The 14,096-nt window shown below is 40.1% G+C and overlaps 1 protein-coding gene across 2 annotated transcripts in view; it reads right to left on the bottom strand.

Annotated features, from left to right (window-relative positions):
• LOC115471796 (cytochrome P450 4B1-like) overlaps positions 1-11,012 on the bottom strand; it is a 165,914-nt gene extending 154,902 nt beyond the window's left edge. Inside the window, exon 1 of one of the 2 annotated variants that reach the window (XM_030205629.1) lies at positions 10,648-11,012. In XM_030205629.1, coding sequence (XP_030061489.1) covers positions 10,648-10,857 — 210 coding nt within the window. In that variant the 5' untranslated portion in view covers positions 10,858-11,012. The remainder of the gene's footprint in view (positions 1-10,647) is intronic. The other variant, XM_030205630.1, reaches the window with a different exon arrangement.
• Between the last annotated feature and the right edge of the window lie 3,084 nt (positions 11,013-14,096).

Below are 14,096 nucleotides of genomic sequence, written 5' to 3'. Positions count from 1 at the left end.
TACAATATCAACCGGCTCCCCATTGTCCACATGTTTGCTTACCCCCTCAAAAAAATGCATTAGATTGGTGAGGCAAGACTTCCCTTCACTAAATCCGTGCTGACTTTGTCTCATCAGTCCATGTTTTTGTATATGCTCTGCAATTTTATTCTTAATAATAGCCTCCACCATCTTGCCCGGCACCGACGTCAGACTCACCGGTCTATAATTTCCCGGATCTCCTCTGGAACCCTTCTTAAAAATCGGAGTAACATTGGCTACCCTCCAGTCTTCCGGTACTACACTCGATTTTAGGGACAGATTGCATATTTCTAACAGTAGCTCCGCAAGTTCATTTTTTAGTTCTATTAATACTCTGGGATGAATACCATCAGGTCCCGGTGATTTACTACTCTTCAGCTTGCTGAACTGACCCATTACATCCTCCAAGGTTACAGAGAATTCGTTTAGTTTCTCCGACTCCCCCGCTTCAAATATTCTTTCCGGCACCGGTGTCCTCCCCAAATCCTCCTCGGTGAAGACCGAAGCAAAGAATTCATTTAATTTCTCCGCTACGGCTTTGTCCTCCCTGATCGCCCCTTTAACACCATTTTCGTACATCCTGCAAATCCCAATTCCTAGTATTAAGACTGTCACTTCTACTGATTCCTTGCCCAAGTCGCTGTGAAAATCCAGCCCTGTTAGATCTTCCAGATCTCCGTCCAGATTCTTCAGTGCTTCCACCACCTCAACCATGATCGATGAAAGAGAATTCAGAACCAACTGATACTTAATTTGAGATTTACTGTTGCTGTTTATGGACATTATAGATTCATATTTTGTTTTATTTTCAGTTTAGCAGTAATCCTGTCTATATATTGAAAAGGTTTTATTTTTATTTTCCTATTATTTCCTTTATTGTTCTTATTGTTTTTTTAAGAGTTTCCCCGTTATTTCTGTTTATGTAATTCAAATTGATATTGCTTCAATCAGGATAACACCAAAACCTATAATACTATGGCATAACAGAGTAGATATTTATAGACTCAGTTGCATGTCTTTCTGTAGGTTTGACCAAGCTCCAAGTGGGGTTATAGTAAGGGATATATACGTACCCTGGGATGGGGAAACCCCATGTTCCCCCATCGTTATGCCCTTAGTATAATTTTCCAAAGTTCTTCTCCTGTACAGTTTCATAATTATAAATATACATGGGATTGACCCATAGAATTGTTGCTACCACCTTGTTGTATAATGCAACCTTATGACTACTATTTGCTTCTTAGTGCTCATAATTACATGGCTATGACGGTAAAGTTAGGCCCAAGAATTCCAACCTGCTTAGGGATTCTGGATACCTGTAACCTAAGACAGCCTACAATCAGAGTACTAATCATATATTTGTTGATCCCATAATTGAAACCACTATTCCTTCCCAAGACCACTGAGATAGATACATTAGATTATCTCCCCATGCACTATGCAACAGATACAACGGAAACCATAGAAAGACCTGCAACTATATAGTAGTATGATACACCTAGGATTGCTACTATCAACAAATGAATATTGAACAGGCTCATCAATGCTAATCCATATATAACCTGCGAGGCTATGTACAATCTGCTCACATTGATACCTACACTTATTTCATGGAACTATGCTTGCAAAATCAATAGGATAAGCCTGATGGATTTTGTAGATGAACCCATAGGTCTGTCCCATTCATAAAACCTTTCTTACCACAGGTTTGAGCAAGTCTCAAGAGGGGTGACATCACGACTGAGGCCCAAGGGGTTGGGTAATATAAAGGGAATTCCATATGCCCCAAATAATATATCACCTGAGAATGAAGTTTCCTATCTTGCACCATACCTTCTAGCAATTTGTAAGACCAAAACTCGCCCTCTCGTTTGATAGCTTGCCACCTTCTGGAATGGATGATGACAAGCTTGACGAGCTTTGTGTCACCCCTCCCCAGATGGGGTGACAAGTGGGGAATGTATAATTATGGTACAGCCAGAGACCCCCCCACTGGAATGGTGGCGGGCCCAGTCATAGATCTCAGGCCATTACAGACCTTGGCTGAGTCAGAAATCTGATGGCTGACATAACTGGGAGCTTACTGGAAAAGTATGGCCTAGTTTGTAGCCCGGATTGAGGCCTAAATAAGCTAAATTAGGAAAAGTTAGGTCAATAGATATGGAAACAAAATGGAGGATTTCAGCACAAAATGGAAGCCGTATCTGTTACAAAGTGGAATTTTCTCTAATGTAAGTTAGAAAAACAAGTTGAGAAATGAGTGAGTCATGCCAGGTGCAAAGAAAATAGGGAACTAGCTGTCCAAGAGGGGAGGGAGGCTTTCCTGTGAGCAGGATTGTGGTCAGCCATGGTGTGAGAAAGGAAAGGTGTAGCTGGATGCAGGGTCTTGCTTAAGATTTGTGGTCAAGCGAGCTAAAGACAAAACCATGTTAGCAAGATAGAAGCTACTCATTAGCATGAGCCAATCAGTGACAACCATGACATTAGCATAGATCCAATTAGGTATATCTACTGTCATATTATCCATATCCTGAGGGCACCTATAAAAATCAGGGTATTTCCTGGTTTAAGTTAGAGAGAAGGGTTGCCACTCTCTCTCTCCAAGGGAAACCAATGTGTCCAGCAGAATTGACAAATTACCTAATTGCTTTCCCTTGTAAAACCTTTAATTGGTAAAAGAAATTATAAAAGATTAGGAACTAATTAACACCTGTTTGCAACTGAATTATTATATTCCTATAACTAATTGATTGTACGTGCCTGTTGTCAATCACTGATTTGACTTGTACCTTGGCAAATAAACTCCTCATTCCAAATGATGATTTGTGGGCTTCACTTAATGATCAAAGGCTGTAAGTATAAATGCTTTTGCTGTATCAGGCTATCTTTCGCTGCATTGTATAACCTGTGACATAAATCCAGTTTGTCATAAGGCTGGTATCTTTTCCTTAGACCTAACGTCTCTCTTAGTGGCAATTCCTTTTAGAACTTCACAACTCCTTGATTACCCCAGTACTAGTGCTATTTAGAGATGGAGTCAGATTTAAGGTCACTCCAGCCTTCTTGGGGGTCTCTGAACCCTAAAATTTAAAACACTGGCAAGTAGATGTCCAGATTTATTATTGCTGGCGTGAAATTGTGCTGATTTCATAAAAATCTCTTTATTTGCAGTGTTGGCTAGTATTAGATTTGAACATATTACACCCGTTCTAAAAGAGCTACACAGGTGGCCAATTGAAAACGAATCAGAGAAAATGTTCATTCAATGTGTAATTACACTCTGGAATTCGTTGCCAGAGAATGTAGTAAAAGCAGTTAGCTTAGTGGGGTTTAAAAAAGGTTTGGACAGCTTCCTAAAAGAAAAGTCCATAAGTCATTATTAAAATGGACTTAAGGAAAATCCACTGCTTCTTTTTAGGATAAGCAGCATAAAATATATTGTATTGTTCTGAGATCTTGCCAGGTACTTGTGACCTGGATTGGCCACTGCTGGAAACAGGATGCTGGGCTTGATGGACCTTCGGTCTGTCCCAGTATGGCAACACTTATGTACTTGGGATTCTGAATGGAATCTTGCTACTCTTTGGGGTTCTACATGGAATGTTGCTACACTTTGAAATTCTGCATGGAATCTTGTTATTCTTTAGAATTCTAGAATCTTGCTACTCTCTGGGGTCCTACATAGAATGTTGCTACTATTTAGGTTTCTGCCAGGTACTTGTGACCTGGATTGGCCACTGCTGGAAACAGGATGCTGGGCTTGATGGACCTTCGGTCTGTCCCAGTGTGGCAATACTAATGTACTTATGTTCAAGGCTATGCATAAACTTTGTGCCTCTTGTGCTATCATCAAAAATGTATTTATATCAGCATAATCGGCCGTTGAGATCTAGCCCACAATGCTTGTTTGAAGTAACATCTTATTGTTGGATTATTTGTAGTAAATAATTAGCAGATTTTAGTACACACAGCTTCAGCTTTAGAAATGTTAATTTCTTTCTTCATCTCTCTCTCATTCACCCCTGAATAATTCACTGCTGAGTCACTTTAAAGTTGAAGTAACAAAACATCTGTTTACTCACAGTTTGTAGTTAGATTATAATCAGACAGGCTTATATTTACATATTACTATACATTTGTATTATCAGCTCCTTCCATGTGCTTAGATGGTAATGGATGCTCACACCACCATAGATCCTCTCAGGTTAGGAGAGAACATGAGCTCCATGTGCTCCATGTGCTGCATGTGCTGCATCTAACCCCCACAGGAAGTTGCATAGCTGTGTGACCTCTCTAAGTAATTCACATCAGAGGTCACAGAGTAATCACAGAGAAATAATAGGTGACAGGCAATGCATGCAAAATACAATACATTCCAACAAACCCCTTCTCATGCATAACTGTCATGCAATTATTTATTCATACAAAGTCCAAGCTTTATACGCAGATTCACAAAATGTTCTCTGGGTAACGGTTTGGTCATGATGTCAGCTGTCATCTCACTGGTGTGACAATAGTGTAGACTGATGACCCCTTCTTTTGCCAACTCTCGCACGTTGTGGTATTTCGTTGCGATGTGCTTGGTGCGTGACTGAACCTTGTCATTCTGTGACAGTCGGATGCAGCTCTGATTATCTTCCATTATCTGGATTGGTCTCTTTTCAGCTATTCCGAAATCCAGCATAAGTTTTTCAATCCACATCAGTTCTCTGCACGCTTCCGATACAGCCACATATTCAGCTTCTGTAGAAGACAAACTCACAATACTTTGTTTATGACTGGCCCATGAAATTTGTACATTTCCATACATAAACACATATCCACTTGTGGATTTATAATCAGAATGATCCCCTGCCCAATCTGAATCACAGTAACATATTAGTTTTGGATTACTATTGGCTGAAACCTTTAATTTACAATCAATGGTACCCTTTAAATACCTTACCATCCTTTTAACTGCAGTCCAATCTGATTTGGTAGGTGAGCTGACCCTTCTGCTCAAAATTCCTACTGCATTTGCTATATCAGCCCTGTATGTGGTAGCTAGATATAAAAGTTTACCTATGGCTGATCTATATTGGATGTTATCTGGTAAAGGTTCTCTTACTGTTTCATCCTTCAGAAAATCAGTGATCATGGGAGTGCTTACAACTTGGGCATCTTGCATACCTAAACTTTCAATAAGCTCATTTATTTTCTGCTTCTGGCTTAGAAGATAAGAACCATCATTTTGTTTCTCAATTTCTATACCAAGATAGTATGACACATTACCAAGTTCTTTTATCTCAACATTGTGGTTTAAACATTTTACAATGTCCTTGTACTCTTGCTCACTTTTGCTTGCAATGAGCAGATCATCAACAAAAGCTAAAATGTATGCATATTGTCCATTTCTGCACCTAGTGTACAAGCATTTATCTGCTTCACCTTGCTTAAATCCTAAATTTGTCAATATTTCATGCAATTTATCATTCCAACATTTTGCACTTTGCTTTAATCCATAAAGACCTTTGTTTAATTTACACACTAGCTGTCTTTGTTTTGTATTTATGAAACCTGTTGGTTGTTCCATGTACAAGTCTTCAGTTATATCTCCGTGAAGAAACGCTGTTTTCACATCAATGTGGTTGACTTGCATGCCTTTTGAGACTGCAATGCTCAGAAGTGTTCTGATTGTCGTGTGTTTCACTACAGGTGCAAACACTTCATCAAAATCTTCTCCATATTTTTGAAGATATCCCTTTGCCACTAATCTGGCTTTATACCTTTCCACTTTTCCTTGTGCATTCCTTTTTAACTTGAATACCCATTTGCATCCTATAGCTTTCTTGCCAGGAGGTAATTTTGTAAGAATCCAAGTATTATTTTTATCCAATGCATCAATTTCTTCTTGTGCAGCTTTATGCCATTCAGCAGCTTCTTCTGCTGGCATTTTCTCAATCTCATCCCATGTTAAGGGCTCTTGAGCTTCTGCTGACTTTGTTAAGTAAGACAGTCTTAGGGGTGGAACACCTTTGTTTTCCCTGGATGAGCGTCTGACAACAGGTTGGTCTGACCTTTCCGCATCCTCTAAATCTGAGAGTCCTTCTCCAATTGATTCCCCTTCTCCAACTGTACTGTCTTCTTCAATGATCCTTTCTGTGTCTGCTTCCTCTGCCTGTTCCTCGTTAGATACAGATGAGTTGCTTTCAGACATCTGCCTTGGTATGGCATTTATATACACTGGCATGTCTATTATGGTTCTAGTTTCATATTCTGGATGATAAGGCTCATCTGGGATAATCCAGCCTTTATCAACCCTTTTGTTTTCATCAAAATATGTAACATGTCTTATGCCAACAATGCCAGTTTTCAGATTCAAAATTCTATATCCTTTGTGTCCTGGAGCATAGCCAACTAAAATGCCCCTTTCTGTTGTGGAATCCAGCTTATGCCTTCTTTGCTTTGGTACATGAGCATATGCTGTACTTCCAAATGTTCTTATGTGTGACAGGTTTGGCTTCCTACCATGCCATGTCTCATGTGGTGTGCGCTCAGCGCCTTTAGTTGGCATTCTGTTTTGTAGGTACACTGCTGTGAGAATGGCTTCCCCCCATAGTCTTTTAGGGAGATTGCTATCTGACAGCATACATCTGGTCATTTCCACAAGTGACCTAAATTTTCTCTCTGCAACAGAATTTTGCTCTGGTGTATAAGCTACTGTTGTGATATGCTGAATGCCTTCTTGTTCTAGAAATGTGCGCATGCTTTGTGAAGTGAACTCACCACCATTGTCGGTCTGAAGAACCTTTGGTTTTCTTTCAAATTTGTTGCTCACCATGGCTACGTATTTCTTCAGCATGTCTGTGACTTGACTTTTTTCTTTCAGCAAATAGGCCACACAATATCTAGAGAAATCATCCAAGAATATTAGCACAAATCTGTTATTTCCCAATGATGGGATATTAAACGGTCCACATAAGTCACTGTGTATTAAGTCCAGTACTTTATTACTCCTATTTCCTGTGTATGCAGGAAATGAGGGTCTTACACCTTTTTGAGTAACACAGTCTATGCATTTCTCCATTTTACCAGCATCTGCACTTATCTGAATGCCGGTGGCCAGTTGCCTACTGTAAAGATCCTGGATCACCTTAGAATCACGATGTCCCAGGCGGCGGTGCCAGATTTCCAGACTACATTTACCATCATTCTTCCTTACTTGCGCCATATGTGAGGCTTCACCTGAAATGCTCAGTTTATAAACATCATTATGCATAAAAGCTTCAGCATACACTTCATCATTTTTAGAGATTGTGCACTTACTGTTTTCAAAATGAATCACAAATCCCTTCTTATCTAATGTAGATACACTAAGCATATTGCAAACTGCTTGGGGAATATACAAGACATCACTTACAGGAATTTCTTTAACTTCATTAGACACTTTGCATTTTAAGAATCCAATACCTTTTGCTTGGATCTTAGCAGTCCCTGCGTTTGCAGTTTTAAGAATACCTTCCTCTGGACACATTTCCTGAAAGAAATCTTTACAATTGGTTAAATGGCATGTGCTCCCTGAATCCAAAATCCAAGTACTTTCATTTGAATTATTATTTACCATAGTCAAAGATTTTTCTGTCATTAGAAAGCCCTTGTGTTTATCTTTGTCCTTCATACATTTCCTGGTTTGAAAATTCTTTAGTTCCATTGGCTTAGGTGAGCTAGAGGGAGTGTTTTGTGTTTCCTTACACCATTTAGATACATGTCCCTCCTTTCCACATGAGTAGCAAATCAGCTTGCCCTTGGGTGGAGTTTTCCCATAGCTCCGCCTTCCTCTGTTCTTTGCCAAGAAATTTGTTTCATTTCTCTCTGACTGACTTTGAGAACACATCTCCTCAGAATCATTTATTATGCATTCCTGCCTTAGTTTTGATGTTGCCTGTTCAAAGGATTGCCCTTCAATGGCCTCATTTACAGACCTAAAAACATCAAACTTCTTTGATAGTGAGGTAAAAAGAAATGCTCTTTTCAATGCATCACACATGGGAATTCCTGAAAGTTCTAACTTTTGAAATGAAGACATAAGATGCATAATGTGATCATTACATTTACTTTTATCCCTTAATTTGGTTTCATTCAACTCTGCTAACCAAATTGGTTGCTGCTTTGCATATGTAGTTGCATACATAGTTCTCAGCTTACATAAAATGTCCTTTGGTGTATCTTTTCCCTCCACTAATATGGCTTGTTTCTCTGAGAGAGCTTCCAAAAGCATGCACTTCACATAATAGTTTGCATTGTCCCATTCAGCCATATTTTCATCTGTTCTGTCTTGGTCTAAGCATATATTTAATCCTTTTGCTCGAAGGAGACATATGAATCTTAATTCCCACTGCCGATAATTAAACTCAGTTAATTTAGGCACCTTGAGAGAATAGAACAATGGTGAATTTCTTCCCTCAGCCATTTTCTTAGCCTTCTGTCTGCTGTGTGGGGGGAGAGAGAGACAGACTGAATCTTTCCTTTAAAACTTAAGAGAAAAAAATGTGGCCTTTTTTTCTGCCTGGTAATATTTCTCTTCTTTTTCAATTCCTGGACCCTGGGCCCATAACCCTTTTGTTGGATTATTTGTAGTAAATAATTAGCAGATTTTAGTACACACAGCTTCAGCTTTAGAAATGTTAATTTCTTTCTTCATCTCTCTCTCATTCACCCCTGAATAATTCACTGCTGAGTCACTTTAAAGTTGAAGTAACAAAACATCTGTTTACTCACAGTTTGTAGTTAGATTATAATCAGACAGGCTTATATTTACATATTACTATACATTTGTATTATCAGCTCCTTCCATGTGCTTAGATGGTAATGGATGCTCACACCACCATAGATCCTCTCAGGTTAGGAGAGAACATGAGCTCCATGTGCTCCATGTGCTGCATGTGCTGCATCTAACCCCCACAGGAAGTTGCATAGCTGTGTGACCTCTCTAAGTAATTCACATCAGAGGTCACAGAGTAATCACAGAGAAATAATAGGTGACAGGCAATGCATGCAAAATACAATACATTCCAACACTTATCACAAGATTAAATTGGAGGAACATATAATCTTCTGTGCTGCGGGTCCAATGCTGTGGAATAAAATCCCCAAACGAATTAGAGAAATTAATGTTTTGAGGGATTTTAAGAGAGAACTTAAGACATTCCTATTTATTGAAGCATATGGGTGATTTCAGGTTTTTCACATGAGAACGTATTATCTGCTGTGAAGATTGAATAGTATGTGAAAGATATATTACATAGACGGGCATAATCGAACGGGGACGACTATCTCTAAGGGGGAAGATTATTGAGGGGGAAGATTATTCCAGAGCTAAACTGAGGACCCCTTCTACTAAGCCCCGTGGCCCTTGCGGTAATTTCAATTTTGGCACACGTCCACTACGCACATCTGAAAAATATTTTTTTCTTTTCTGATGCGCGTAGGTCATTACCGCCCAGATTCTTTACCGCTAGGTCTATGGCTGGCGGTAAGTTCTCAGACCCAAAATGGACACGCTGCGATTTTGGTTTTGCCGCACGTCCATTTTCAGCAAAAAAAAAAAAAGATGCCTTTTTTACAGGCATGCTAAAAAATGGAATGGTGCGTGCCCAAAACCTGCACCTACACTACCGCAAGCCATTTTTCAGCACGCCTTTGTAAAAGGACACCTGTGTTTCTAATTGATTTGTAGTGAGCAAACCTTAGTGATGGAAGAACCAGGCAATTAGCGTCCACAGAGCGGAGGACACGAGAGGACATATAAGGAATCATTAATGAAGAAAGATCTCCTGGAACGCATGAATGGAATGCTCTATGTGCAATACGGAAGACCTTAAACCAGGGCTGAATTGTAAAGGTAACCAATGAAGCTACGTAAGTCACGGGGAGACATCATCACATTTTCTAGCCTTACATAAAAAATGACTGCAGAGTTTTAGTTACAAATTTTATTTTAGAAGTTCCCAAAAGAACACTCTTAAGCTATATAATTTTTTGCCAGTCTGATTGTGTATGTCAAGAAAACTGGGCATTTGCCTTCTTATCTCTTTGCATTTTAACTTGCAGTTTGATATGTGACTTTTGAACTGGATTATAATCTGATAGGACTCTGTACCCAATCTTCCTGGTTGTATAACCTGAAAAAATGTATCAGTAAAAAGTCAAAAGGAGAAGAAAGACCAACCATGAAATCTTCCCTATACAGCCTACAAATACTAAGTTTGCTGGTTACGCAGAAAAAATCAAGATAATATAGGTAAACCTCTATGAGGTATGGATGGAAACAGAGAATTAAACTGCTGAGAACATTTATGTGGTTCACTTACTCCCTGCAAATTGAGTAACACTACGGGATTTGTCAACGAAACTGCAAAGTGCTTATCATTCATCCTAGTATCATGCCCCAACAATAGGGTTACCATATGGCTCCAGAAAAAGGAGGACGGATTGAGCCAGCTGGGTTTTACTTCCATTGCTTTCAATGGAAGTAAAACCCGGCTGGCTCAATCCGTCCTTTTTCTGGAGCCATATGGTAACCCTACCCAACAAGAGCTCTGGATTTATTTCAACACTGAATGTATAGAAAGCCAAACTTTTCCTTACCTCATGGGCATTGCCATACAGCCAGTGGCAAGGGGGCCCAGGGAAAGAAGTAAAACTTTTGTTCAACTCTCGTGTTCTGAAGTAAAACATGATCAGTTTCCCCAACACGGCTACAAACCCCAGCACAACAGCATACTGCAGAATCTGGAAAGTGTCCAAAGAGAACCAGAAGGGGCTTAGAACCCTCTCTAGCACAGATGCCATAGTCATGCAGCTCCAAGCCTGGTGCAAATACACCCAGAAGACCTCTTTCAAGTTCTGCTATTAAAATAATCCAGAGGAGGAGCACTGAATGTGAAAAAACCAGCCTGGCACCATGCCAGGTGTGCCAATCCTTACTGCCTGCCAACCTTTCCACCGCCAAACCTCACAGTCAAAATTTCTGGTTCCCTGCTTCTTTCCTTGGGCAGACCCACATAAACAGAAAAGATTGTTATCTGGATAATTTGACTAACAGCCTAGCTCAGTTATAGTTTTTGTATGTAATTTCCAGGGTCAACAGTGAGAGCAACTGGAACTAAATCTCTGTTAAGTTATGTAACATAACAGTACATTTTATGTTCCACAGCTGACCTCGCAGTTCTACACAGATTACAATATCAAAAAGGTGGACAATCACCAGGAAGTACAATATCCAAGACAAAATAATACAAATATTCCCTAATGAATATGCAATCCCCCATTATAATGGAGTGGAGGAGTGGCCTAGTGGTTAGGGTGGTGGACTTCAGGCACAGGCAGCTCCTTTTGACTCTGGGCAAGTCACTTAACCCTCCATTGCCCCATGTAAGCCACATTGAGCCTGCCATGAGTGGGAAAGTGCAGGGTACAAATGTAACTAAAAATAAATTACTAGAGTTATTTGAGAGAAAGCTCCAGAATCTCTGAGGGGGAGGGGGTCTGGAGTTGTGGGAAGTCATCAGAGTTGTGGGTGGAGTGAGATCCATTTGTAACTTTATTCAGGTGCTGACCTCTCTGTCTGTACCTGAAGCAAACTCCTCCAAAGTAAAACAAATTCAGACCTTTTAAATTCCAAACTTCTCAACTTTCTGGCTATAGGTGAGATACCTGATATTCTCTTTAATTTAATGCTTAGTGCTTAATTAATTTTGCCTTGTGAAACCTCTTATTTTCTTTCTTTCTCTTCCTGCCAAGCTCTGAGAGAGAGGGAGGCTGCATTGCATTGTATTGTATTGTGGCTCTAAAGTGCATTTTACATTGTTGAAACTGATATAATTATTGGGAATATCTGGATTTATATTACAACAAGGAAAGTTTATTTTTTATATTCTAGGGCAATTTTGGAAGTTAAATCATTTGAAAATTCTTTGACCAGACTGTACCAATTCAGGTCCCATCCAGAGAATTGCCTTAACAACAGTAGTTAGCTGACACTTTGGGATTTATAATCCCACCTACCCCAGGGTTTTCCACTCATTTATAGACAAACCAAACCTCATTAACTTTACTCAGTCATACACAGGCAGTCTTACAGACTGTTAACCCCAACTAAGTACACCTGTTCATACCCAATTCAACCAATCAGGATGACTTTTATTCGCTGCAATAATTGTGGTGCTTTAGTTTCAAGGCCAATCATCTGGAGACTTAAAGCTTGTCCTATCTGTCTTCAGCTATCTAGTTTTAAACAAGAGCTCAGTAAAGTAATGCAAGAATTGGATACAATTAAAGCAGCTTCTAGGACTGCACAGAAAAATAGCTTCTCACCACTCCCTCAAAGAATAAAACCACATAAGAACAGATGGTTCACAGTAGGCTCAGGCAGACTTCGTCATGTGACACAGAAGCATCCACCCGCACAAGTGTTGCCACTAAAGAATTCTTTTACTCTATTACAGCACTGTAATGCTCCTGAAAATAGAACTGAAGCAGAGGAAAAAGCAATAAAGTTGGAACAAAAAGACATGAAGGTACCCAAAGTGAAAAGACACCCCCAAATCACTAATGTTGAAACACATACCAAGAAATATAGATGGAAAGCGATGGCCACAAATGCTCGTAGTCTAAGCAATAAAGTTCATGACCTTCAAATCCTGATGTTGGAGGCAGACTTAGATGTTGTTGCAATCACAGAGACATGGCTCAACGGTTCCCACGAATGGGATGCAAGCATACCAGGCTATAATCTATTTAGGAAGGATAGAGAGGGTCGTAAAGGTGGAGGAGTAGCTCTGTATGTGAGGAATGATATCATGGTGACTGAAATGACAGGGACCTGGGGAAAAGAAGAAGCGATATGGATCACCTTAAAAAGAGAAGATAGAACCTCTGTCCACGTGGGTGTTGTCTACAGACCCCCCACACAATTAGAGGAACTAGATAAAGATCTGATTGCAGATATTCAAAAATTAGGAAAGAAAAAAGAGGTTCTGTTGATGGGAGATTTCAATCTGCCGGATGTAGATTGGAAGGTTCCGTCTGCCAAATCGGAAAGAAGTAGAGAGATCGTGGATGCTTTCCAAAGTGCTCTGCTCAGACAGATGGTGATGGAACCCACGAGGGAGGGAGCAATGCTGGATCTGGTGCTCACAAATGGGGATAGTGTGTCAAATGTGCGAGTGTGTGCACACCTGGGAAGCAGTGACCATCAAACGGTTTGGTTTGATATAACAGCTGAAGTGGAGGGCGGCCACTCTAAACTCAAAGTCCTGGATTTCAAGCGTGCTGACTTTAGTAAAATGGGGGAATACCTGAGGAAGGAGATGATGGGCTGGGAGGACGAACATGAAGTGGAAGGGCAGTGGTCCAGGCTGAAAGAAGTAATAAATAGGGCCACAGACCTTTATGTAAGGAGAGTAAATAAAAGCAAGAGGAAAAGGAAACCGATATGGTTCTCCAAGCAAGTGGCTGAGAAAATAAAGGCTAAAGAGTTGGCGTTCCAGAAATATAGAAAATCTCAAGAAGAGGAACACGGGGAGGAATACCGGATGAAACTGAAAGAAGCCAAGAGAGAGGTACGTCTGGCGAAGGCGCAAGCGGAAGAACAAATGTAAGGAGGGGCGACAAAAATTTCTTCAGGTATATTAGTGAAAGAAGAATGACTAAAAATGACTAAAAAGAATTGTGAGACTAAAAGATACAGCGAACCGCTATGTAGATAATGATGAAGAAAAAGCCAATTTGCTAAATAGATACTTTTGTTCTGTTTTCACTGAAGAAAATCCTGGAGAAGGACCGCGAGGGACTGGCAAAAGTATACCTGAGAATGGAATGGATATAGCACCGTTCACGGAAGAGAGTGTGTATCAACAACTTGGAAAGCTAAAGGTGGACAAAGCCATGGGACCGGATGGGATCCACCCCAGAATATTGAGGGAGCTCAGAGAGGTCCTGGCGGGTCCTCTTAAAGATTTGTTTAATAAATCCTTGGAGATGGGAGAGGTTCCGAGGGACTGGAGAACAGCGGAGGTGGTACCTCTTCACAAAAG

Source organism: Microcaecilia unicolor, chromosome 6, assembly GCF_901765095.1.
Source record: "Microcaecilia unicolor chromosome 6, aMicUni1.1, whole genome shotgun sequence".
Taxonomy (NCBI): domain Eukaryota; kingdom Metazoa; phylum Chordata; class Amphibia; order Gymnophiona; family Siphonopidae; genus Microcaecilia; species Microcaecilia unicolor.
Note: the sequence above shows the minus strand (reverse complement) of the source record. Positions and strands in the feature narration are given on the sequence as shown.